The sequence below is a fragment of the Nicotiana tomentosiformis genome, chromosome 7, assembly GCF_000390325.3.
Source record: "Nicotiana tomentosiformis chromosome 7, ASM39032v3, whole genome shotgun sequence".
Lineage (NCBI taxonomy): Eukaryota > Viridiplantae > Streptophyta > Magnoliopsida > Solanales > Solanaceae > Nicotiana > Nicotiana tomentosiformis.
Window position 1 is genome coordinate 120120314 of NC_090818.1, and position 25583 is coordinate 120145896.

At 38.9% G+C, this 25583-nt stretch overlaps 1 protein-coding gene and 1 non-coding gene across 3 annotated transcripts; one reads left to right on the plus strand and one right to left on the minus strand.

Moving 5' to 3' along the window:
* Positions 1-10903: 10903 nt before the first annotated feature.
* TRNAY-GUA (transfer RNA tyrosine (anticodon GUA)) lies at positions 10904-10995 on the plus strand. Its single transcript is given in 2 exon segments — positions 10904-10940; positions 10960-10995. It is a non-coding gene; the product is annotated as a tRNA-Tyr (tRNA).
* A 918-nt stretch (positions 10996-11913) lies between these two features.
* On the minus strand, positions 11914-25089 carry LOC104105269 (uncharacterized). Of its 2 annotated transcripts, none has more exons than XM_070179715.1 (14): positions 24230-25089; positions 20904-20979; positions 20718-20807; positions 20602-20646; positions 19653-19733; positions 18872-18935; positions 18710-18768; positions 18119-18229; positions 17893-18029; positions 17697-17736; positions 16459-16521; positions 15834-16027; positions 12617-13120; positions 11914-12153 (listed from the first exon to the last, which is right to left on the minus strand). In XM_070179715.1, the coding sequence occupies exons 1-13, from the start codon at positions 24751-24753 to the stop codon at positions 12637-12639; spliced, it is 1968 nt and encodes a 655-aa protein (XP_070035816.1). In that variant the 5' UTR covers positions 24754-25089; the 3' UTR covers positions 11914-12153; positions 12617-12636. The 2 variants fall into 2 exon arrangements, with proteins under 2 accessions (XP_070035816.1, XP_033514336.1); XM_033658445.2 differs by having other exon boundaries at positions 11914-12169; positions 12631-13120; positions 24230-25086.
* Positions 25090-25583: the final 494 nt, after the last annotated feature.

Sequence of the window (25583 nt, forward strand, 5' to 3'; positions counted from 1 at the left end):
TTTACAATTTTGAATTTAAGAAAATTGACTTTTTAAAACTAAAACAAGTTTATAAAGAGCCAAAAAACCAATTCATCCCTCCTCCAATTGGTTAGAGCGAATATTGAATAATATTATTTATACTTGTCCATTAAATTAGTGAGTTTAGTTCACCCTCGCTTACTAGCAAATTCAAAGAGTGCTTTTTGTGGTGCTCAACTGAAACATAGTTCATTCTATACATCAGCAGTGTTTTGTTCGTGCCGATCGAAATATTAATCAATAGCATGTCTTTGGTTTGAAATTTATATTAAAATCTTGGGAATAGTACAGAAATGTCCCGAATAAGTCCCAACTTACTAATCTCTAGCTATTAATCATAGAATTACTAAAACTAGCCAAATACATAAAAATTGAAATCCCAAATAAATAAGGTTCTTTCTCTTTAAGAATCACACGCAAAAATCTCCTTCCATATATTTAAACGTGATTAGCAACATTAGATGCAAAACGGAAAGAAAATTTTATGGTAGATGAGGTAGTAAATATATATATATATATATATATATATGAGTTTACAAAAATCTAAGCAAAAAGGGATCTTTTTCATTGGGTATGGTTGAAATTCTTTGAAAACATATAGATGAGTCAATATAAAATTTTTGAGGAAGATTGGATGTGATTTAGACTGATTTGGTATCAAAATTCGTAGTTAAAATATAGTTCAAAAATTCTTCTACGGCACATGTATCACGCATGTATCTCACACACAAGTATACATAGATATACATGTGATACACATTTGATACAAATATGATACACATGTGTGATACACATAATTATTTTTCATGTTCATCTTCTACTTCGAATTTTCAGTTCAAACCACCTCAAAACTCCACCAAATCATCCCAAAACTGAGATTCAAGTTCCTTAAGATGTACCCAACCTATTCTAATTACACTCACTCAAAAGAAAGCAAAAATTTGACCTTTTTAGCTACAAATAGCTAATTAGCTAATATTAGTAATATTTTATAAATTGGTCAATTTTTGTAATAAGCTACTTATAAATAGACATAGCTGGTAGTTTCCCTAAAATCAACCATTGAGCGTATTTGATACTCCCTTGTTATTAATTAAAGAGTTATAACCACAATTTCCTTAAATAATTTTTTAGAAATCTTTACAAAAATAGTCGTCGGATTCACTGTTTACTTTTTCAAACTGGTATGCATAGCTTATACACTCATTATACACAGTTACACACATATTATATATAAATTAGAGGAATTTTCATAAACCACTATACATATATTATACATCCACTAGCTATTTTTAGTTTAAACGATTGGGTGTGCGGCTGTTTAAGTTAATTCTTCTATTTTTCTTTTATTTTAGATGTGGTATTAATTATTAACTATTCTATTATATAGTTTTTTATGTAGTTTCTGAATATACATTAAAAAACTTAAAAATTTTATTTCCAAATTCACATAGAAATTTAAGTCCGAATTGAGTAGCAACATCCAGTGTCCTACCATGTTAGAAATTAGAATGACCCATATATACTTCCATGTCACGATCCAAATTCTCCCTCCATGAATCGTCATGACGGCACCTAGTCTCTACGACTAGGTAAGCCTAACACTTGCGAAAATGAAATAAAAAATATGAAAATTTAAAAAACTAACAGTAACAGATATTTTAATAAGCAATTGAGATGCCGCTCAACATATACAATAATCAACTCTCGAAATATACATAACACTCCCAAGACCCGGAACATCGTAAGTCACAAGTTTCTACGAAGTTCTAATTGTTCTATACATCAGTGTCTATAGAAATAAGAGAAGAATCAACATAGAGGAGATAGAGGGGGGGCTCCGAGGATCTGCGGTCCGGGCAGATATACCTTGAAGTTCTCCGAAAATAGCAGCGACTGAAATATGAACTACAAGGAACTAATCTAGCTACTGAAATCAAAGCTAAAGCAAGAAATTAAAAAATTGCCCCAAAAAGTCTCCCCGGGCCCACGTCTCGGAATCGGTTAAAAGTCACAAAATATGAACGCTCGCTAATACCAAAATCTCGATCAAAATACAAAAGTTCGGCCTAAGAACTTTTTTCAAATTTTTCCCAATTTCCCACCCAAATCACTAATTAAATGATGAAATTAAAGACATAATCATGAAAATTAACTAAAACTAGGTAAGAATCACTTATCCCAAACACCCACGTGAAAATCCCTCCAAAATAGCCTAATTCCGATCTCTCAAGTCCAAATGGTGAAAAATGACATAAACCCTCGATTTTAAACTTTTAAATCCGCCCAGGTGTTCACTTCTTCGCGAACGCGGCCATTATCTCGCGTTCGTGTATAACAAAAATTGCACTGACCAAATTTTCTCCTTCGCGAACGCGAGGGACCTCTCGCGAACGCGTACCTTTCACTTCCTGGTCCTTCGCGAACACGATACCTACTACGCGAATGCGTAGACCAAATGTCTAGGGTCCCCAACTGCCTCAATTCCTCTACGCGAACGCGTTCCACTCTTCGTGTTCGCGATGCTTCCACTGACCATAACTTCGCGAACGCGGGATACTTTGTGCGAATGCAAAGAACAAACTTGAGCTGGCCTCCCAGATGCCCTACACGATCGCTATACATCTCTCGCGAACGCGATGAAGAAATGTCTACAACAAAACACCAGAAAATCTGCTATCTTCCAAAGTCCAAAAGTGATCCGTTAAGCATCCGAAACTCAACCGAGGCCCCTGGGACCTCAACCAAACATACCATCCAATCCTAAAATACCATACGAACTTAGTCGAGCCCTCAAACCACACCACACAATGCTAAAATCACGAATAGCCCTCCAATTCAAACTTAAAGAACTTAAAACTTCTAAATCCGACAACCGATGCCCAAACTAATCAAACCACATCCGATTGACCCCAAATTTTGCACACATATCATATTCAACCCTACGAACCTATTTCAACTTTCGGAATCGGAATCCGACCCTGGTATCAAAATTTCACTTTATGTCCAAATCTCCAAAACTTCGACTTTTGTCATTTCAAGCCTAAATGAGCCACAGACCTCCAAAATACTATTCGGACACGACCCTAAGTCCAAAATCACCTAACGGAGCTAACGGAACCGACAGAACTCCATTCCGGAGTCGTATTCATACAGTTTTGACTACGGTCTGAATCCTAAGGCTTAAACCTCTATTTAGGGACTAAGTGTCCCAAAATACTCCAAAAACCAAAACTAAACCTCCCACCAAGTCACAATAGCAGAAATAGATATGGGAGAAGCAATTAATAGGGGATCGGGGATATAACTCTCAAAACGACCGGCTGGGTCGTTACATCCTTTCCTTCTTAAAATAATCATTCGCCTTTGAACGAGCATAAAGACATACCTGAAGTGGTGAAAAGATGAGGATAACGGCTACGCATAACATGCTCGGTTCCCCAAGTCCCCTCCTCGACTGGCTGACCCCTTCACTGAACCTTCACGGAAGCAATGTTCTCTGACCTCAGCTTTCGAACCTGCTTGTCCAAAATATTCACTGGTTCCTCAACGTAAGATAGATCCTTGTCCAACTGGACTGAGCTGAAATCCAATATATGAGCCGGATCGCCGTGATACTTCTGGAGCATAGAAACGTGAAATACAGGATGGACTCCTGCTAGACTTGAGGCAAGTCAAGCTCATAAGCAACCTCCCCAACACGCCGCAACACCTCAAATGGGCAGATAAACCGTGGGCTTAGCTTGCCCTTATTTCCGAACCTCATAACACCCTTCATAGGCGAAACCTGGAGCAAGATCCGTTATTCAACCATGAATGCAACATCGCGACCCTTCCGGTCCGCATAGCTCTTCTGTTTGGAGTGGGCTGTGCGAAGTCGATCCTGAATCACCTTCACCTTATCCAGGGCATCCCGAACCAAGTCTGTACCCAATAATCTAGGCTCGTCCGGCTTGAACCAACCCATTGGAGACCGACACCGCCTACCATACAGAGCCTCATACGGTGCCATCTGAATGCTCGACTGATAACTGTTATTGTAGTCAAACTCCGCAAGTGGCAAGAACTGATCCCAAGCACCCCTAAAATCTATCACACAAACGCGTAGCATATCCTCCAGTATCTGAATAGTGCGCTTGGACTTTCCGTTCGTTTGAGGGTGAAATGTTATGCTCAACGCAACCCGAGTACCCAGCTCTTGTTGTACAGCCCTCCAGAACCGTGATGTAAACTGCGTACCCCGGTCAGAGATGATAGATACCGATATGCCATGAAGCTTGACGATCTCGCGGATGTAAATTTGAGCCAGCTTCTCGGAAGAATAAGTAGTCATCACATGAATGAAATGAGCTGACTTGGTCAGCCTATGCAAAATCATCCAAACTGCATCAAACCTCCCCTGAGTCCGTGGGAGTCCAACAACAAAATCCATAGTGATCCGCTCCCATTTCCACTCCAGAATCTCTAACTTCTGAAGCAATCCACCCGACCGCTGATGCTCATACTTCACATGCTGGCAATTTAGGCACCAAGCCACATACTCCACTATGTCCTTCTTTATCCTCTTCCACCAATAATGCTTTCTCAAGTCCTGATACATCTTCGTAGCACCCGGATAAAAAGATTACCGCAAGCTATGAGCCTCATGAAGAATCAACTCACGAAAACCATCTACATTAGGCATACATATCCTACCATGATTCATCAATACACCATCATCCCCAATAGTGACCTCCTTAGCATCACCGTGATGAACCGTGTCCTTAAGGACAAGCAGGTGGGGGTCATCATATTGGCACTCCCTTATACGATCATAAAGAGAAGACCGAGAGACCACACAAGCCAACACTCGACTCGGCTAAGAAATATCCAATCTCAAAAACTGACTGGCTAAGGCCTAAACATTCAATGCTAATGGCCTCTTTGTTGCTGGAAGATATGCTAAACTCTCCAAACTCTCCGCCCGGCGACTCAAAGCATCGACCACCATATTAGCCTTCCCCGTATGGTACAAAATGGTGATATCATAGTCCTTAAGTAGATCCAACCACCTCCGCTGATGCAAGTTAAGATCCTTTTGGTTGAACAGATGCTGCAAACTCTGATGATCGGTGTAAATCTTACAAGGGACACCGTACAAATAGTGCTGCCAAATTTTCAAGGCATGAACAATAGCTGCTAACTCAAGGTCGTGGACATGATAGTTCTTTTCATGTACCTTCAACTGTCTGGACGCATACGCAATCATCCTACCATCCTACATCAACACCGCGCCGAGACCAATCCACGACGTATCACAATATACAGTATAAGACTCCGAACCTGTAGGAAATACCAATACTGGGGCTGTAGTCAAAGCCGTCTTGAGCTTCTGGAAGCTCTCCTCACACTCTTTTGTCTACCTGAATAGAGCACCCTTCTGGGTCATCCTGGTTATAGGTGCTGCAATAGATGAGAACCCCTCAATAAAACGACGGTAATACCCCGCCAACCCAATAAAATTATGGATCTCCATAGCCGATGACGGTCTAGGCTAACTCTAAACTGCTTCCACCTTCTTCGCATCCACCTTGATCCCATAACTAGATACTACATGGCCCAAAAATGCCACTAAGTCTAGCCAAAACTCACACTTAGAAAATTTCGCATGCAACTTCTTTTCTCACAAAGTCCGAAGCACAGTCCTCAGGTGTTGCTCGTGATCCTCCCGAGTCCGAGAGTACACTAGAATGTCGTCAATAAACACAATGAAAAATGAGTCAAGATAAGGTCGGAACACACAGTGCATCAAATGCAAAAGGCTGTTGGGACATTGGTCATCCCAAAAGACATAACAAGAAACTCATAGTGACCATACTGAGTTCTGAAGGCAGTCTTCGGGATATCTGGCTCCCGAATCTTTAACTAATGATAGCCTGAACGTAAGTCAATCTTGGAGAACACTCTAGCACCATATAACTGATCAAATAAGTCATTAATACGAGTCAATGGATACCTGTTCTTCACTGTAACTTTGTTCAGCTGGCGATAATCAATACACATAGAACCATCCTTTTTCTTCACAAACAAGACAGGAGCGCCCCAAAGTGACACATTGGGCCGAATGAAGCCCTTATCAAGCAACTCTTGTAACTGCTCCTTCAACTCTTTCAATTCAGGAGGAGCCATACGATATAGAGGAATAGAGATGGGTTGAGTGCCCGGCAATAAATCAATGCCAAAATCAATATCTTTGTCCGATGGCATGCCCGAAAGATCAGCTGGAAACACATATGGATAGTCCCTCACTACTGGAACTGATTCAACTGTAGGGGTATCAATACTGACACCTCTCACATAAGTTAGATACGTGTCACACCCCTTCCCAACCATTCGTTGAGATTTGAGAAATAAAATAACTCGGCTGGGAGTATACTCTAAGGTACCTCTCCACTCTAATCGCGGTAAACCTAGCATATCCAGCGCCACGGTCTTAGCGTGACAATCAAGAATAGCATAATGGGGTGACAACTAGTCCATGCCCAAGAAAACATCAAAATCTACCATGCTGAGTAATAATAAATTGGCTCTGGTCTCAAAATCACTAAGAGCAATCAAGCATGACCGATACATGCGGTCCACAACAAGATAATCTCCCACAGGAGTAGACACATAAACAAGGGAACTCAAGGAATCCCGAGATACGCACAAATGTGGGTCAAAGTAAGAGGATACATATGAATATGTAGAGCCTGGGTCAAATAATACCGACACATCTCTATAACAGATTGGAACAATACCTGTAATGACAGAGTCGGAAGAAACTGCCTCTGTACGAGCCGGAAGAGCATAATACCTGGTATGAACTCCCCCTCTAAGGCAACCTCAACCTCCCTGACCTCTATCTCGAGCTGGCTGAGTAGGTGGGGTGGTAGCTGGTGCTGGAATCATAGCCTTAGGACCTAGTAGAGCATGTGGTGGCTGAGAAGTCTGTGGAGGTGCAACCCTCCTAAGTCTGGGGCAATCCCTCACCATATGGCAGGTGTCGCCATACTCAAAACAACCCCTCAGAGGGCGTGGCTGCTGCGATTGACTCGGGCCAGGTTTGCTGGACTGACTACTAAAAGCACCCCGAGCAGGAGGCACACTAGATATTGGCGATGCATAATAAGGCTCTTGGGGCCTAGAAGGGGTTGGAACACCACTAGCGGCTGGAAGAGCTGAATAAACGGGGCGACTTACATGACCTCTGCCATGGTGAGCTGCTAGGGAACGAGCTCCAGAATAAGAATTAGTCTCTCGAGAACTCTTGGCCTCTCTCTCTTCTCGATCCCGGGCAAGCATGCCCTCCAATCTCCTAGCAATACTCACAACCTGCTGGCAAGGAATATCCATCTCCAACTCCTTGACCATACTAATCCTGGTAATGGGGTGGAGTCCCTCATTAAACCGACGAACCCTCTCTCGAACTGCGGCAACCAAGGCCGGTGCATGTCGGGCCAAATCACCGAAGCGGACTGCATACTCTGACACAGTCATAGCACCCTGGCGCAGCTGCTCAAACTCCGTGCGCCATGAGTCCCTGAGGGACATACTCTCTCCAAAACATGTCCGAGAACTGAGTCCATGTAAGTGAAGCTGCTTCATCCGGACTACTCAACTCATAAGCACGCCACCACTGATAGGTTGCTCCTCTAAGCTGAAAGGTGGTAAAAGAAACCCCACTCGTCTCCGCTATGCCCATAGTACGGAGAATACGATGACACTCTTCCAGAAAACCCTGAGCATCATTTGTAGCCAATTCGCTGAAGGTAGGTGGGTGGTACTTCTTGTACCTCTCAAGTCTGAGTAGCTCCGCCTCAGAAGCGGCTGTCCTAGTCTCATGCTGAACCGGGGCTACCGGCGGCATAGGAATGAACTCTGGGGCCTGATCAACATGGACCCTCTGATCAGAAGTGCGGGCTGCGGGAGTTTGTGCCCCTCCCCCGGCCTGAGATGTTTCGGGAGCTAATGGAATCAATCCAGCTTGAGCTAAGGTGTTGAACATGCTCATGAACTGGGCTAGAGTCTCCTGGAGGGCTGGAGCAGCAATAGGAATCTCCGGTGCCTGCCCTCCAGCTGGAACTGCTGGGGCTTCCTCTGTCGCAGCTCGCGCGGGTGCTCTGGCTGCACCGCGTGGCCGTACTCTACCCCGGCCCCGGCCTCTGGCGGCTCTAGCAGGGGGCGCGGGTGCCTGGTCATCAGATCCTCCGCTATGGGTCCTCACCATCTGTGAGAAAGAATAGAATAGAGAATTTTTAGAATTTGATGCCAATAACTCGCACGACAAGGAATCAAAAGAAGTATGATTGTTCCTAACAGTTCCATAGCCTCCCGAAGATAAGTACAAATGTCTCCGTACCGATCTGCGAAACTCTAACAAATCGGCTTGTGACTCACGACACCTATGAACCTAGAGCTCTGATACCAACTTGTCACGACTCAAATTCTCCCTCCATGAATCGTCGTGACTACACCTAGTCTCTACTACTAGATTAGCCTAACACTTGCGGAAATAAAATAAAAAATATAAAAACTTAACAAACTAACAGTAAGAGATATTTTAATAAGCAATTGAGATGCCACTCGGCATATACAATAATCAACTCTCAAAATGTACATAACACTCCCAAGACCCGGAACATCGTAAGTCACAAGCTTCTACGAAGTTTAAACTGTTCTATAAATCAGTGTCTATAGAAATAAGAGAAGAATCAACATAGGGGGGATAGAGGGCGACTCCGAGGATCTGCGGCGCGGGCAGATGTACCTTGAAGTTCTCTGAAAACAGTAGCGACTGCAACTAAGGACGAGGCTGGTAAAAGGAACCTGGATCTGCACACGAAAAATATGTGCAGGAAAGGATGTGAGTACACCACAACGGTACTCAGTAAATGCCAAGCCCAACCTCGGTCTGGTAGTGACGAGGTCAGGTCAAGGCCCTACTGGTATATAATAAATAAGCAGGAGAGTATAACAATATAATAAGAGACTGGAATTTAAACAAAAAGAACATGGCAAAGTAGCAACGTAGAACACAAGGATAAACAGCAGGGGATCTCCCGAGATACCGTCTCGTAGCCCCAAAAATAAAAGTGCAAGGAGATCTCCCGAGGTATCGCCTCGTAGTCTCAAAAGTAAATATGCAGGGAGAACTCCCGAGGAACCGCCTCGTAGTCTCAAAAGTAAATGTATAAAGAGAACTCCCGAGGAACCGCCTCGTAGTTTCAAAAGTAAATATGTAGGGGGATCTCTCGGAATACCGTCCCGTAGTCCCAAAGTAAATACGCTGCTCAAACAAATGAATATAACAGTTACAACACGAAACCTATAATTAAGACTAAGTACAAGTCAAGAAAGAAGCAGAATTCTTTTAAACATGCTGCAAAGAGTTTAAATAGGCAATTAGGACACGTAGACATACTATTCTAGGCTAACAGGATAACTACACATGCTAGTATACTCAGATAAGATGAAAACATGCTATTACTCGGTAAAAATCAGGTTTTTCCACAAATAGCCCGTGTACACACTCGTCACCTCGCGTACACGACGCTCACATATCATAACAACACCAAATCCTAGGGGAATTTTCCCCACATAAGGTTAGGCAAGCCACTTACCTCAAACCAAGCTCAATCAATCCGTAACAATGCTCTTTCCATGAAAACTTCCGGAATCGGAATCCGGCTCCGGTATCAAAATTCCACTACCGATCCAAATCTCCAAAACTTCGACTTTCGCCATTTCAAGCCTAAATGAGCTACAGACCTCTAAAACACTATCCGGATACGCCCCTAAGTCCAAAATTACCTAGAGCTAACGGAACCGACCAAACTCTATTTCGGAGTCATTTTCACACAGTTCCGATTACTGTCCAAATCCTAAGGCTTAAACATCTATTTAGGGACTAAGTATCCCAAAATACTCCAAAAATCAAAATGAAACCTCCCGGCAAGTCACAATAGCATAAATAGATATGGGAGAAGCAGTTAAAAGGGGATCGGAGCTATAACTCTCAAAACGACCGGTCGAATCGTTACATTCCATGTGCTAGTCTATGAACTATGAAGTGAGACCCTACGAGTTTACAACACAAATTTTCCTTAACAAACTAGATATTCCCTCGAGTGTATACCTCTAAAAGTTGATACTCTTACATAAAAAAAAATAATCCATTTTTGCCTTAATAATGTGTGGAGTAGAAAGGGGAAAAGCTGAAGCTTATAATTGTGCACGAATTATGGATGGGTCCACTACCCCTTCTTGTTAGGGTATGGGCCATGTCATGTAACAAATGTATCCTTCCATGCTATTATGCTACCCCTTTATATTCATCTTGAATTAATATAGGGGTTGATTAGTTACCGGCATAAAGATATTAATCCTGATATAAAATTTCAGAGTTTATTTATTTCATGTTTGATTGTGGATTTAAGTTAACACTGTAATTAATTTTATACCAAAATATTAATATTGGTTATTTCGTATTGAATGTAGGACTATAATGTATTATTTATAATTCCTGGATAACCTTGTTTCGAAATTGGCGAGAGTTATAACACAAGTGACAAAACTATCAATTGGATTCTAACACGTAAATGACACAAAAATGTAAAATTTAGAGGCTAATCATGGATGTTTATATAATAATAAAAAACGAAAGGCTAATCGTGGAATTATTTTCAAATCCTCAAGGAAATAGTCCAAGCATAAATCGATTCACAATGTCTTCAATTAATCTAGTTCAAATATCATCAGTATCGTAGCATCACATTTCCTTCCTATTTAAAAAGAAAAAGAATAAGCGGAAAACGAAAGTTTAATCTATTAAAGTATATTAGTCATGAGATAAAACATCATACCGACCTTAGCTCAGTTGGTAGAGCGGAAGACTGTAGTGGGTGTTACCCGTTTGCCATCTTTAGGTCGCTGGTTCGAATCCGGCAGGTCGGATTCATTTTTTGTTTTACAAATGCGGTTTATAAGTCGCATTCAACCAATGCAGACCTATAAATGTTTTAATCTGTCCTTGTATCCTTCAGCCAAATCACAAATATCAACCTTTATGGTTTGAAAATTATGAGGTTATTGATTTATGACCGAAGGACGTATGAGTTATTTATATATGGGGATACCGGTGGTGACTGGTGAGTAGTGACTTAAATTTAAAAGCAATTTCTTCTGCATGTCAATACATAACTAGTAACTACTATAATACCATGTAAAGATGGGCTTAAACAAAGATTTGTGAATATGCTGGGAATCACGTTATTCTGTGTCCAATGCGATGTCCATTTTGTTACAGGATGGACAAGTGCTATACAAGATTAGCTAACTAGGAATTGTTGATAATAAATTATGCTACTTCACTCTATTCTTAAATCTTAACTTGACTCAATTTTGAATTCTATGTTCCAATAGTCTATAATCCCAATTCTAAAGTTTCAATGCTTTAAAATACGTCGAATTGTATTTAAAAGAAAACCTCAAAATTATCAAACATTTACTTTCCATAACCAGAGAGATCTCGCAAAGATAAGCCAACATTTTCAATATCGCAGTAGGAAAAAATACACCACCAAACAGTGATGGAATGAAATCCCCTTTGATTGAGTTCGGCACCCCCCCCCCCCCCCAAACACACAGAAAAGTAGGGTGTCTATGCCACAGATCTGGACACTAGAATCTAGATTGTTATACAAATTATGAAAAGAAAAAGGAACAAATATTTTTCTCCATTAGACTCATTTAGATGACAAATAAGGCGTCCCTGGACATTCAAACAGTTTCTTATGCATAGCTCTTTCCGTTTCACCAATAAATAATTTAAGTAATATATATAAATAGTGTAGAAAACTTATACATAACTGGTTGTTGAAAGTCAATTTTACTTGATGGCGTAATATTTTATTGGTGCATACAATTTAAGCTCTTTATTAAATAACTGTTTCAACAACCTGCTCTAGGACCCCAACTCTCAGCTGGGTCCTAAAGCTACAAAAAGGATGTTATTTCTACACTCTTACCTATTTCTACAACCAAAGATGCTATACTATACCATTGAAAAGTCAAAGTCGCATGAAGCATATAACATGCTGGTGATTTAAAGGAGTCTTCTGAAGCCAGCCTGCAATAAATTCAAAATCAAACTCACAGGACTGCAAAATCTCTGAGTTAATACCATGAGTGGTAGGAAGTAATTATTCTGCATCTACATAAATCTCTCTATTGACAACAGACGAACTCCAAATTCAAGACCGGGAGACTAAACATTGCAATACTTGCAGTGCACACAATAGGTATCAAACATGCATCTGCGGAAACTATTCTATTGCCTAGAGGCTAAGATAGGGCAATTAACTCTAGCAAAATTAGCAAGAGTCTAATTTGGAGTTCTGATGAGTGATGAACCACATTGAAATATGCAGGCAAAACTTTAAAGCACTCAACATCAATTCTCTTCTCTCTTCTTTTCCGCTAAAAGGCATAGAGATGTCAAGCAAGAAAGAATGAAAAGGCACTGTTGCACTGTAAACATAAACACAACTAAAAACAATCAAAGACAGAAAACAAGCTATGATAAGTTACCTTTCTTCATTGGAGCTTGGTTGAGCAAAGCTGCAAGTTATCATCACTCAAACAACCAAGCAATCCTGTGTTTAGGAGGCACGTATACCTCACATCACGAATAGGGCCGTTGAGAGATTTAATACGCTGAGCCACATTTAAAGATGGCAATTCTTGTAACACCAGTTCCATTGTTGCTTCATCACCAGAAGCAAACAAGGGGTTCTGATTCCCTCTATCTATTATAGCAGATTTTGGAAGTCGAATGCCACTCATTTTGGCACAAGAAGCTCCTAACTTCTGGTATCTGCTACCCACTCTCCTGTAAAGAACATGAGAACCCTCTACAGCTTGCTCCATTACTGGAGGAGTAAGCGGTACTTGCGAAGCAGCCATGTCGCCAATGATCTCCAGTTTAGGACGGAAAGAGGCAACTATGTCATCATTTCTATCTCCACAAGCGAGAGATATACAGATTCCTTGATTCTCTGATTCAGGAACCAAGCACGGCCTTCAGTGATAAATGCAACTCCGTTATCAACATGGAATTCATAGAAAGTACTCACATAGCTTCAAGATAATAACTCTTTTATACCAGCTTGAAAAGTCACCAAAACCATACAGTTGATCCAGGTTCAAATATATATACATATATAAGATGCACTCTGCCCCTCAACTCCTTTAAAGAAGATTCTGAGCATAGTCAGATCTATTCATTTGGAAAGCAATTCTGTCTACTACTAGGGAATAAGGCAAAACTTTCAATATAAGCACTCTTTTAGACCAGCTTGAAAAGTCAACTAAACACACAGTTGGCCCCGGTATGATTTACATCAATTTTTCAGAAGTTCTTATCTCTCAAAATCATCAATAACAATATGGTAGACCTTCACAACAAAAAATCTCTTGGACCAGCTTTAAAAGTAAACTAAAAAGCATATAGTTGATCCCAGTACGATCTATATCCATATAAATCGCCATAAGTGCCTGCTAACTATCCACTCAACTCCTCTTAACATGATTTTGGACATAGTCAAGTAGATTCAAATAATTTATCAGGAAAGCTATTGTTTCTACTACTAGGGCTTAAGCACATCGAAAACCAGAAAACAGTTGGTATGAGCAAAAAATTCTGCAAACAAAAAAAAACAATATACTTTGCCGCTAAGAAGGTTATATACCCTCGACGTTAGTGGAAATTGTAGGTTGAAATGTGAACAAGGACCTGAACACATTAACAAGTTTAAAGTCCTCTAGAATAAAAAGTAAGACTGTACTATTGACAACTCAAGTAGTGAAAGTTCTTTACAACAACTTCAAGATTCCTCCAATAAAAACGCCTCCAGGATGGCTTTGATCTAGTGGTAAGAGTGATACTAGTAATATGTGGGTTAGCCGCACCTCACCCTGCCGCCGCAAACAAAAGTCTAGTATTTGTGAAGAAAGGTATAGGGGAGTGCTTATTATTCACTGAATTCCCAACCGTGCGTCAACTGGTCCATGACGAATTTTGGTTATCAAAAGAAAAAAGATACTTTCTTGCAAATCTTAAATAATAAGTAAAGCCTTGCCACATTATGAAAACATCAAGAGACAAATTCATGCTTATCTGCACAACTAAACTAAGTCAATAAGAAATTAACAACCATGTTAAATCCTTGACATTAGACCAGAACCTTAACAACAACAAAAAACCTAGTGAAGGTAGAGAGGTTGTTTCCGATAGACCCTTAGCTCAAGGAATAGTGAACAGGAAGCAACCAACAATAACAACAAGAAAAACAAAGATACAACGTGTAATAACAACAACAACAACAACAACAACAACAACCCAGTATAATCCCACTAGTGGGGTCTGGGGAGGGTAGTGTGTACGCAGAATTTATCCCTACCCTGGGGTAGAGAGGTTGTTTCCAAATGACCCTCGGCATCCTTCCCTCCAAGAACTCCCCACCTTGCTCTTGGGGTGACTCGAACTCACAACCTCTTGGTTGGAAGTGGAGGGTGCTTACCATCAGAGCAACCCACCTTGTCAACAACGTGTAATAACAAAGATCAAGAAATAAGATGAGACCAAAACCTTGATGTTCCAATTAAGAGTATCTTTTTTACCAGAATGGAAAAGGATAAGAAGGATTTCCATGAGAAAAAATCTGAACCATCCAACTCATAGTTTAATTCTATTAGGAAAAAGGGAAATGCAATAACAAACAACTTCAAGGAACAAAAAATATCATTGCTGCCTGAATAAACTATAAGACTTTGAACACTACTTATATATATATATATATATATATATATGTTTATTTTTAAAAAGATTTTTTACTAACCTACTTTTTGAGATATCGACAAGAGTGGGTTGCTCTAGTGGTAAGCACCCTCCACTTCCTACCAATAGGTTGTGAGTTCGAGTCACCCCAAGAGCAAGGTGGGGAGTTCTTGGAGGGAGGGAGCCGAGGGTCTATCGGAAACAGCCTATCTACCCCAGGGTAGAGGTAAGGTCTGCGTACACACTACCCTCCCCAGACCCATTAGTAGGATTATACTGGGTTGTTGTTGTTGTTGTTGTACTTTTTGAGATATCGAATCACCATAAAGTACATTTTGAAGAACCATAACCATTGAACCGTACTCAGTACCAGCCAGCTGGACTATTTAGTGAGAAACAATTTGCATTGAGCACAGTTCACTCTTAATCTCACCACAGTATGTAAGCTATTAGAAAAACAATTATGACAACAGTCTGCACCTTCTTGAGCAATTTCTCTTTCAAGAAAAACTGGAAAATGGTCAACTCAATGCCTTCATCCATTTCTTATTCTATACCACTCACCAGTTTTTCTACTTACTTCAATCATTTGTATAGGATGAATGAGTACTTAGAATGTACTCAGAGACCAGAAAATGCAGCCTTCTTTAAGAATATACCGTGGACCTAAATTTGCAGTTAGGCTCCTTCAAGAATATTCCTAAGATCTAAATTTGCAGTTAGTTAATGATTACAATTGTCAAGTTACAGGAATAATCTACTGAGAGATTCCAAAGTGCAAATAATCTTGAGTCGGTACTAAGCAAAGATTCATCAGAATCAGATCCTAACAGTTCTAAAGATACAGTAAGGGATGGTGCAACTCAGACGATATTAGATATTAAGAAAAAACTTGTTCACCTCAAGAAGCAACTAAGATAAATTTAGAAGAGCAGTAAAACATACTAGAATTCACCTTTCTTCACCGCTACCAAAGTTCCAGTGGCACAAGCCTACTGACGATGCAGAAAGAACACTTCTGACGCCAGCACCAAGTGTAGGATCAGCTGAAAGAGAGCACACGGTATGAACAGGATTTCCTGTCAACCCAGTCATACATTCCACTGGCTTCATAGTTTGACGCCCATCAAACTGCAAAACCATACCATTCTGCACAAGACAAAAAAAATATGATGCATTATTCAGAGAAAAGGAAAGAATAGAGACACCAACTATTTTTTCTTTTCGATAAATAACAATGCTGTTGCCTGTACTTGAAAGAGAGACTAACTAGTGAAAACAAATAAGTGCTCCCTCAATACCAACTTGCTTGTCACTTTGGATTCCTTGTGGGTCAATTTGGCAAATTTTCTCAGCTAAATTAGGTATATATTTATTCTTTTTTTTATAAGTATATATTTATTCTTTTTTTTTTTAACATTAGATATTTAAAAACTACATCAAAAGTAGTATAAGTTGTAATTTTCTACCATGTCAAAATAACGAGAGAATAGATTCACAATTATTAGTCAAAGTTACTTTGTTTGACTCCCAACAAATGAAAAGTGGGACCATTTTTTGAACAGACAATGTTTTAGGACCTGTAATCCGGCATACATGTAATGTGAATTGTTGGGATCCCACGAACATGACCAAGGAACAGTCTGCACATTCCAAATAGACAAACAAAAAGAATCAAATTAACTTGGCCAAGAGTATCAATTAGCAACAAACCTATCATATAGAGAAAGGTCAATAACAGTAACAAATATTTGGGGGGGGGGGGTAACTAATAACAGTAGCAAAGGGATTATTATCAGGAAAGCACATTACTGAGTAGAAAAGTCGAAGATGCAGCAATTGAATCTAAGCAATCATTGCAGCAGGACATTCGGGGGCTTGCTATAAAGGCAGTGCTTTTTGCAGTTCAGGAGATGCATTTGTTACATTGTAAATCAGGACATTTTTTCCCTTTAAAGTTTCAAACATGGAATTGTCTTTGATGATTGTAAGAAATTCCCCACAGGCTCTAACAACTTCCTTCAATTACTTGACAACTTACCGAAATTTAAATCCAAGTTAAAGTAGCCTTGGACTTGACAAAACTCATGACCCAGCAACGGGACTTGGGGAATTATGCAGAAAATTTTACTATTATCCCAAGTAAACTGTTGGGCCCCCCACCAACAACTAGATAACAGGGAAAAAATGCAACCCCACCATTCAGACAAACATTCTGAACCAGGTAGAAAGTATAGATTTTTGAAAAATTCAACAGGCGTAGGTAGTATAGTCAACCACAAAGAAGAAGAAATCAAAACAAAAGAACAGAAAGTTCAAGAAAAACAAGGCAAGCAAAAATCAAACTTAGCACATAATCTTCTGCCGCAAAAAGACTGAGACTTGAGGTCTATGAATTAGGAGGGTGGGACAGAGGAAAAGCTAATTGCTGTTTTACGAAAATTTGCATTTTGTCAACTCTCAAGTTGTCAATCAAAAGTAACACCTTTCACAAGATGAATAGGTGGTGTTAAAGATCGGCTGATAGTGAAGGTCCAGTCAAATCAAATAGGTTGTTCTGTACATTTAACTCTGAAAATGAGGGACCTTATCAGGCCTTACCAGTTAGCGTAAAGTGTGTACACAGTAAGTACAGAAAAATTACTCCATAAGAACTCTAATCAACAATCATTCAAGCAGAGAGTTTCTCATCCAAAGAGCTTATCAACCAAAAATAGTACGTAATACGTTATCCAACAACTGTGCGAGCAATTTTATCTTTACACAAACTTAAGAATTGAAAGCAAAAACAAAACTATAAAAGGCCTAGAGTTATTACCGGTAAGTCATATGTCAGAACAGTATGGTTGTTTTCAGCACTGCAAAAAGAAAGAGATCAAATAAATAAGCTATCTACCGGGAGGGAAGCACAAAATCGAAGCTAAATGCTGTTCTACAGCAATTCTTTTGATCAAGTACATTTAGCTGTTATGCAGCAATTATTTGGCAGAAAGTGGATGAGGAAGGTTATCGACCTAAGAACTGACAACTTCTTCCCTAAGGAAGCCAAGAGTATGACTCTTTCATGAGGAGAAACATGCAAGTCCTTGATAGTTTTCATGCTCGCAGGAAGCAGAATGTCTTCTCTTTCATGCGGAGGTAATAGGCTGATCTGCAAAATGTAAAAGTAGAAAAAGTTGAAGCACATACGCAGAACGTAAACCAGCAGAGAATTCCAGTAAGGCGACCTAAGAAATATACTTTGGTAAGCATATGCTGCCCTCCCATTCCAGCGAGCCTTCTGGCAATCATCAAATTCTCACCGTTACTATCCACATCAAATAGGCGAGCGCCATCAATCTGAAACTCTTTCTACAAATGTATAAAACATAAGGTTACTAACTCATTAAAACTTCAGTCAATGGGGCCAATTGGACAAACATATGCTGTGTTCGTTCCCAATACAAAACCAGTAAGAAAAAAGAGGTAAGAGAGAAAAGAATAGAAGTCATATTTTGGGACAATAAGAAGGAAGGGAACTGACCATCCATACTACTTTCTCAGTCACCTAAAGACTATTGATGATGCAAGGTAAGTGTTAACCCAAAGGTGAGCATATTTCCAGTGCATCTTTGTACACAAGTTGCAATAAATGTGAAACAACAACGGATAAAGGACTAATGATTTCTCTGTTGATACTATCAGGTAAACAAGTTGCAACAGATGTGGAGCAACAATGGATAAAGGAGTAATAATTTCTGAGTTGATACTATCAGTAACCAAACATTAAAAAATAAAAATAAAAATATAGCTCAATTTTCACATTTGACAAGAGTACAGGAGATGGCAAACCTGTAAAACAAAAGCGTTCGCATATTCACGTCTTCCCAATTTGGAGTCAATATTGCGCCCTGCATGACATGGATAGGTACTGGAACTTCAGTGTGAAACGATGATAGAACATAGCCAATAGGATCAATATCCCAAAGTACAGATTTCTCAAGGACGGCTTACCAAAAATGCGTCCAGATGACCTGCACTGCATCTCGCTTTGTGAGCCCTCTACACAAGTTATTCTCTATGAAGAGCAGATATGCAGTAAGTAATATGCCGCTTTAGTGAACAAAGGTTAACAGAGATACCTATACCACTACTAATTGCACCGAAACTTGTTATCCAATTTTTCTCAAGCCAAAGAAACGACAGAATAAATCAAAAACCCAAAGAAGAAAGGGCTAAAAATAAACTAAGAAAGGGGATATACACATTTAAGAATATTTCTTAAAAAGCCCAAACAAGTACCTGCCTTATAGCATTGAAAGATGTCATATTCTGAAGAATGTTAAAAGGGAATGCTGGCAGGAAAAAGAGGGCCACAATATGTACTAAAGAAAGTGCACCAAAGTCAATCTGGTATTTCAGGACAGGAAGAGTGTGTGCAAATAATTTAACAATGGGTAAAGAGAATATAACGTTGGAGTTTTCAAACAAGGGAACAGCAATAATGAGTAAACACGCATGAAGTAGAGTTAATCAGCTCGTTTTGCAAACCCTAGGAGAAAGTTTAAACAAAATTTACAATGGGTGTTTTGGTAGTAACCAAATCACTTAAAGAGACAACCAAGACACAGGAAAAGTGATTCTAAAAACAATCTAATCTGATCCTCCCCTCCCCCATCTCCCCACCACTAAAGAAAAGCCCCCTACACTTTCAACCAAACAAAAAAGATGCATTGAAGAAGGGAGGTGTGAAGAAGCAGCACATAGCAAAAATAGCACACAGAGTGACACATACCTCTTTGAGGTGCCCCACTTGCTTATGCAACTCAGCTTCTCTCCTCCTCCACTCAACTTCTTTCTTACACCAATCACTGCACTGCGCATATTGAATATCGTCTTATAATCACCATGAGAACATGTGAAGAAAAATGTAATTTAGCACCTCCGGAGAGGGGACTAAATTGTTTTCAAAACTCAGTTAAAGCAGAAGTATCATTGTTGTGGCTAACCCACTGTGATTTTGCTTCCTGACGAAGCATAAGCTGACAGGTGACTTGAATGCCTTTACACAGAGCAATGAAGCTAGCTGTTAAAAGCAAACAATTCTGGTTTAAATAGTGAAGAATGTACAAGGGAGAGGAAGAGAACAGAAGGGAAAAGGGCAACAAAGGTGTCTTTCCTTTTGCTAAAAGCTTCAACATTATGAGGGAAGAAATTATGTTTATCTTACTCATTTCTGTCTAATTTTAGACGATTGAACTCTACACTGATACTCATCTTTCTCCTAGTGTTCCAACTAAAGAAATGAGAGAATCGCCCTTACCTATAACAATTGGTAAGAGGTTTCTATACAAAACATACATTGAGTTTTTAAATCGTGAGCAATTTGGTCCATTTGAAAACACTAACAATCATCTTCAACTACACTGTTTCTTTCTAAATTGAGTAAAGGAAAAGTCTAGCCTAAGACATAAAAAGATAACCATCATCAAATCGTCATTTTGTTTCTTTTCTTTTTCAAACATAAGGTTTCATCAAGCTTTCACTTTTTCTATCGATCTCGCCGACAGATGATCGAATGCCTTAGTTGGTCAGTCCTGTGCTTCTGCCTCTAGTAGTTTGTGTTGGCTACATGGAAAAGCTTGAAAGTCTCTACTGTGAATCTTCATTTATAGGTTAGACCTGAGATGTATCAGGAGATAGCAGTTACAAAATCAAAAACCTTTCTTCTTCTTTTCTCTTACCTCTTTTTCAAGAGAAAAACATCTAGATTCAAGAGACCGGATTTTCTGCAAAAGAGGAAGGGATTGGGTCACTATCTCATGGAGCAAGCTTCAAAATATAAGCATCAAATGAAGACCTTTTGAAGCTCTTCATCAACAGCATGAAGACGAGAAGCATAAAGCACTCGGACACCCTTCAATGTGCATTTCTTATTACATTGAGGGCACTACAAACAAAACAAAAGAAAGAATGTGAGGGGCCAACTGAAAAAAGGATGTCAAAATACTGCATAAAACAAGAACCAAATTATTATGAGAAATACCTTTCCTAAACTTCCTTTTTGTTGCAACCACTTCTTGATACATGACAAACCATATATATGCCCACAAGGAAGGCAGCTGCAAAAGATTAAAAGGTGGAAGATAATGGAAGTATTAACACTTGAAAACTGTATTTTCAGTTGTCAATTATATATCAACTTATCAAGCAATCAACTAAACCTTAACTCCAACTAGTTTGGTCGACTATATGAATTATCCATATACATTCCAATTTATTTGGGTCAATGTCATTCCATTACTAAAAAGTTGTGTTTACGTCAAATCAGGGGTTCTCTAAAACTAGAGATTTCTAAATACCATTTTTATCCCTACAGTGACATGTAAGTCTCTAACCATAACTCCAATTAGTTGATATTGCCGATACGAGTCTTTTACTTGCATTGTATTACATTCTTATCTAAGTCCGCATTGATTCAATAGATTAAAGGACTTTAATGACAACTGTTTTCCGTGTGATTTTAGTTCTTTATCTCCTTCTAACACCTTAAATCATCATATCTGCGCACCCACTAACTGATGCATTTGGATGGCCACATAGAACATCCACAAACAATATCAAACAACCTTCCATCATTTCATCCTCTGTGTATTACACCATCTGTCGGATGTGAACTGTGATCATTCAGCAGTCACTTATTCAAAAGAACAGAAAACTCAAGTGCTTTAATTGGGAAGGTGAAGATAGTTATTCAGTTTCATGTGTTACAGCCATATAGTATTTCATAGAATTTGCATGAATGTTAGTATAATCAAGCCAACTGAAACAAACTCCTATTATCTATAACACAACCCACAGACCCTCTAAATTTAGTATCCATTGTTTTCATCTTCAATTTAAACAAAATAGAAGTCCTCTGCAGCATCTCAATTTTTCTTTTCAAGTTACGTCATTGTACTTAAATTGTCAAAATAGAAGCTGCTTTTAAAAATCTTATTCCCTTTTACATGTTGAACTAAGCGTAATTTTTTTAATCAAATGGTAAAAGTTTCTAAACGAGACTAAGAAAGATTTTGACAAAAATAAAAAAGACAGAACGGAAACAGAGATCAGTACAGCAGAAATAACATTTTATTGTGCTATATCATTCCCCCAAGGCTTCACCTTGTCTGTTTCACAATTGAATATAGATGACTATTTTCTTCTTTTTCTTTTTGATAAGGTTGAATATAGAATATTTTAACATTCAAACAATCAGCACGAACCAACTTTTTTCAAAATTGAAACGGGTGAATGGATTATATGGATTCATATAGTTGATCCAACTAGTTATTGAACATAGTTTGTTGTTGAGGTTGTATGCTATAGACGTCACCACAATCAGATATGACTTAAGATATATGCACTCACAATGTAATGAGTGTAGATTAACCTGAGGTTAATTAGCATTTATTACAAGAACAACATACCCGATGTAATTCCATAAGTGGGATCGGGGAGGGTAGTGTGTACACAGGCCTTACCCCTACTTTGTGCAAGTAGAGAGGTTGTTTCTGATAGACCCTGGGCTCAAGGAAAGCAAATTCACAGCAATTTTGAAAAAGAAGTACGAAAGTTTAAAAGCCATGAAAAAGGAAGCAGCAACAACAACAATATAATAAGATAACTAAAGTAAAAGCATCAACAAGTAGTAGTAGAAATTTAAGATAAATGAAGTTCTAGCAACAACAACAACAAACACAGCGTAACCCCACAAGTGGGGTCTGGGGAAGTTAGTGTGTACACAGACCTTAACCCTACCTGGTGAAGGTGGAAAAAGAATAAGCAAGTACTAGAATAATACTAATACTAATGGTATGGAAAAGAAATACAGTCGACTGCCTAATAACTTTCTACCTTAATACTCCACCTCCACACCCTTCTGTCAAAGGCCATGTACTCAGTAAGCAGATGATGAGTCATGTCCTGCCTAATCACTTATCTCCAATACTTCTCCAGACCACTGTTTTAAAAGACGTTTCTGGGGCGAGCCCCGGGGCGAGGCGTACCAAAAACGCCCCGGGGCGATGGTGTGGGACGAAAGTCTCAAGAGGCGTATGCCCCGCAATTTGGGGCGTATGCCCGGGCGTTCAGGGCGTACGCCCGAGCGTTCGGGGCGCGTTTTTTTTACTAAGGAGTAAGCCACATAGACTTTTTCAAATTAAAACAAAATTTGTTAAATTAGTCATTCATATAATACCCGAATTCTCAAAAGTAAGTTTGGTAATTACTCAAAAGGTTTAAAAAGGAACTCAAAAGTATTAAATTTAAAAGTAAAGATCTTTTTATTGATTTAAGCCCTAATTCATGGTTTTCCCAATTTGTTATCTTGTCCGCTAGTCTGCTAATATCTCCCCAAAAGCAACGAATATTTAATTTTTTTTACAAATACAAAGAGAACTACATTCTTCTTCATAGCAGCAAATTCAAAGTTCAAATTGCAGGTTACTCATCCTTTTTGTTCCTCCATATAGAAAACTTTATTCTTTTAGACTCAAATTACTTGTGCTTGTAAGTAACGTATAATAGATTGTTTTGATTAGTTTTTTGTGTGGATGGAGCACACATATATATAGTTTTCTTCAATTTTTATGCAATTTTACCTGTTTATAAATATTTACTGTCATTATATTATTTTATAAAATATTAAAAATTAAATACCTATTGGGCTTACGCCCAATGACTCGGGGCTTACGCCCCGCTGAGGCTTATGTAAAACGCCTCGCCTTACGCCCACGCCTTTTAAAACACTGTTCCAGATTACCCCTACCTCTCCTTAGACCCACCATTGTCAATCCCTCACACCTGGGACATTTGTGCATCTCCCCTTCACATGCCCGAACAATTATTACCATTTATTTTAGGTTAATAATCAATGCTATTAAATAGATTATTTACCCGATTGCGTAAATACATCACCACAATCAAAAAGGACTTAGGTTGCACTCACAGTGTAATGACTGTAGATTAACATGAGGTTAATTACCATTTATTCTAGGTTACTAATTAATGTTATCAAATAGGTTACTTTGTGTAAATATATCACCACAATAGAAGGGATTTTTAAATTATATGCATTGACAGAATTATATGCATTGACAGTGTAATGAGTGTAGATAATCTGGGGTTCATTGCAATTTATTCTAGGTTACTAACCAATGCTACATTGCTACTACTAGGTTATTTACCTAGAATTACCATTAATTCTAGGTTGCCAGTCAAAGCTATTGAATAGGTTACTGACTTAATTATATAAATATTTTTTAAAACGTTAGTGCATAGAACTTGAAACTCAATAATTGTCGATGGAAGGGCAAAGAAGTAAATTACCAGATTTGGTGGTCGCCGTCGTTGGTCCAAGCTTCCATGCAAATAGGGCAAAACAAACCTTCAATCTCACTTCGATTCCACTCCCCTTCTCCTTCGCCTCCACCGTCTTCTTCCTTATCAACATCTTGCGACGCCTTTTCCCCGCCTTTGGTCCCCGTCGTAGCATCTTCACTTTCCATAGCGGAATTATCGAAATTCACAGCATTAATCGCCCGCTGTTGAGATGAAATTGCTGCACCACCACGATTCCCGTACAAAACCGTACGCAATGTCGTCCTTCCAGTACTCGACTCTTCATTTCCAATATCTTCGTCCTCCTCCTCTTCTTCTTCTTCTTCTTCTTCGTCTTCTTCTTGTTGTTCTTCTTCTTCTTCGTCTTCTTCTGTCTCTTCTTCCTCTTCGTCTTCCTCATACTCTGCTTCATCTTCTAAAAAGACGACGTCGTCGGCCAGTTCACCCTCGTCGCCGCCGACGGCGATTAGGTGGAGGAATCTCTCGTAATCCGGGTCGGCGTCATCGGCCATTGCTATAATTGGATTATTATGCGCCTTAGGTCACACCATTCGGCACTCAATTTTGTGAGAGCAAAATTTTGGGCAAAGTGCGTTTGGCGCTGAAAAAAATAGGAGGGAAGTGAAACTCAAGACGCTCTCTTTTAATAGAGTAAAAAACAATTAAAAATAGAAAGAAAAAAATAGGGAAACCAATTTGGGATAGAGGGGAAGAATATTTGGTTTTGACTAATAAATTTAATTTAATACAATGATTACACATTAATCATAAGGGGAAGGATAAAGAATCAGAAGAATTAAAGAAATCAGTTTTGGATTTCTTAAGGCAGCTGTAGAGATTTTGTGGGCTTTTAAATATAGTGAAAATGAGAAGAATGAAGGGGTGCAAAAAACTGAGAAGAATGAAGGGGAGAAAAATACAGAAAAGGGAAAGGGAGAAGAATTGAAATACTTATTTCAAATAAAATATCTGAATTAATATTTGGTTTCGAAATTAATCTATTATTTCAACTTCAACTCGAAATAGAGAATTTAAAGTTTTTATTTTCTATTTTAGGAGTAATTCAAATGAAATAATGGTTGTCATATCCAAACACAATACCTTCCAAAAACCCTTTTTTCAACTTTAATTTCAAGTATTTCTTTTTTTAGCTTCAATGGAATATCATCCAAAACTCCTACTGGTTTGTAAATAAAATTATTTACTTAACCACCAAAAAAAAAAAAGAATATCATCCAAAAACATGCTGATTTTTGGCATTTTAAATTGACATACTTGTTTATTAAGGGACAGCTTTATATTGCCATACTTGTTAGGAAAGCAGAACATGCTGAATTTTGGT

Coding starts and splice junctions, on each gene's coding strand:
- LOC104105269 (XM_070179715.1), bottom strand. CDS start 24,753: ATGGCCGATGACGCCGACCCGGATTACGAGAGATTCCTCCACCTAATC. Junction 18,769..18,871: donor GTCATCTGGACGCATTTTTG/GTAAGCCGTCCT, acceptor CATGTCATGCAG/GGCGCAATATTGACTCCAAA. Junction 18,230..18,709: donor CGAACGCTTTTGTTTTACAG/GTTTGCCATCTC, acceptor ATACATTTGTAG/AAAGAGTTTCAGATTGATGG.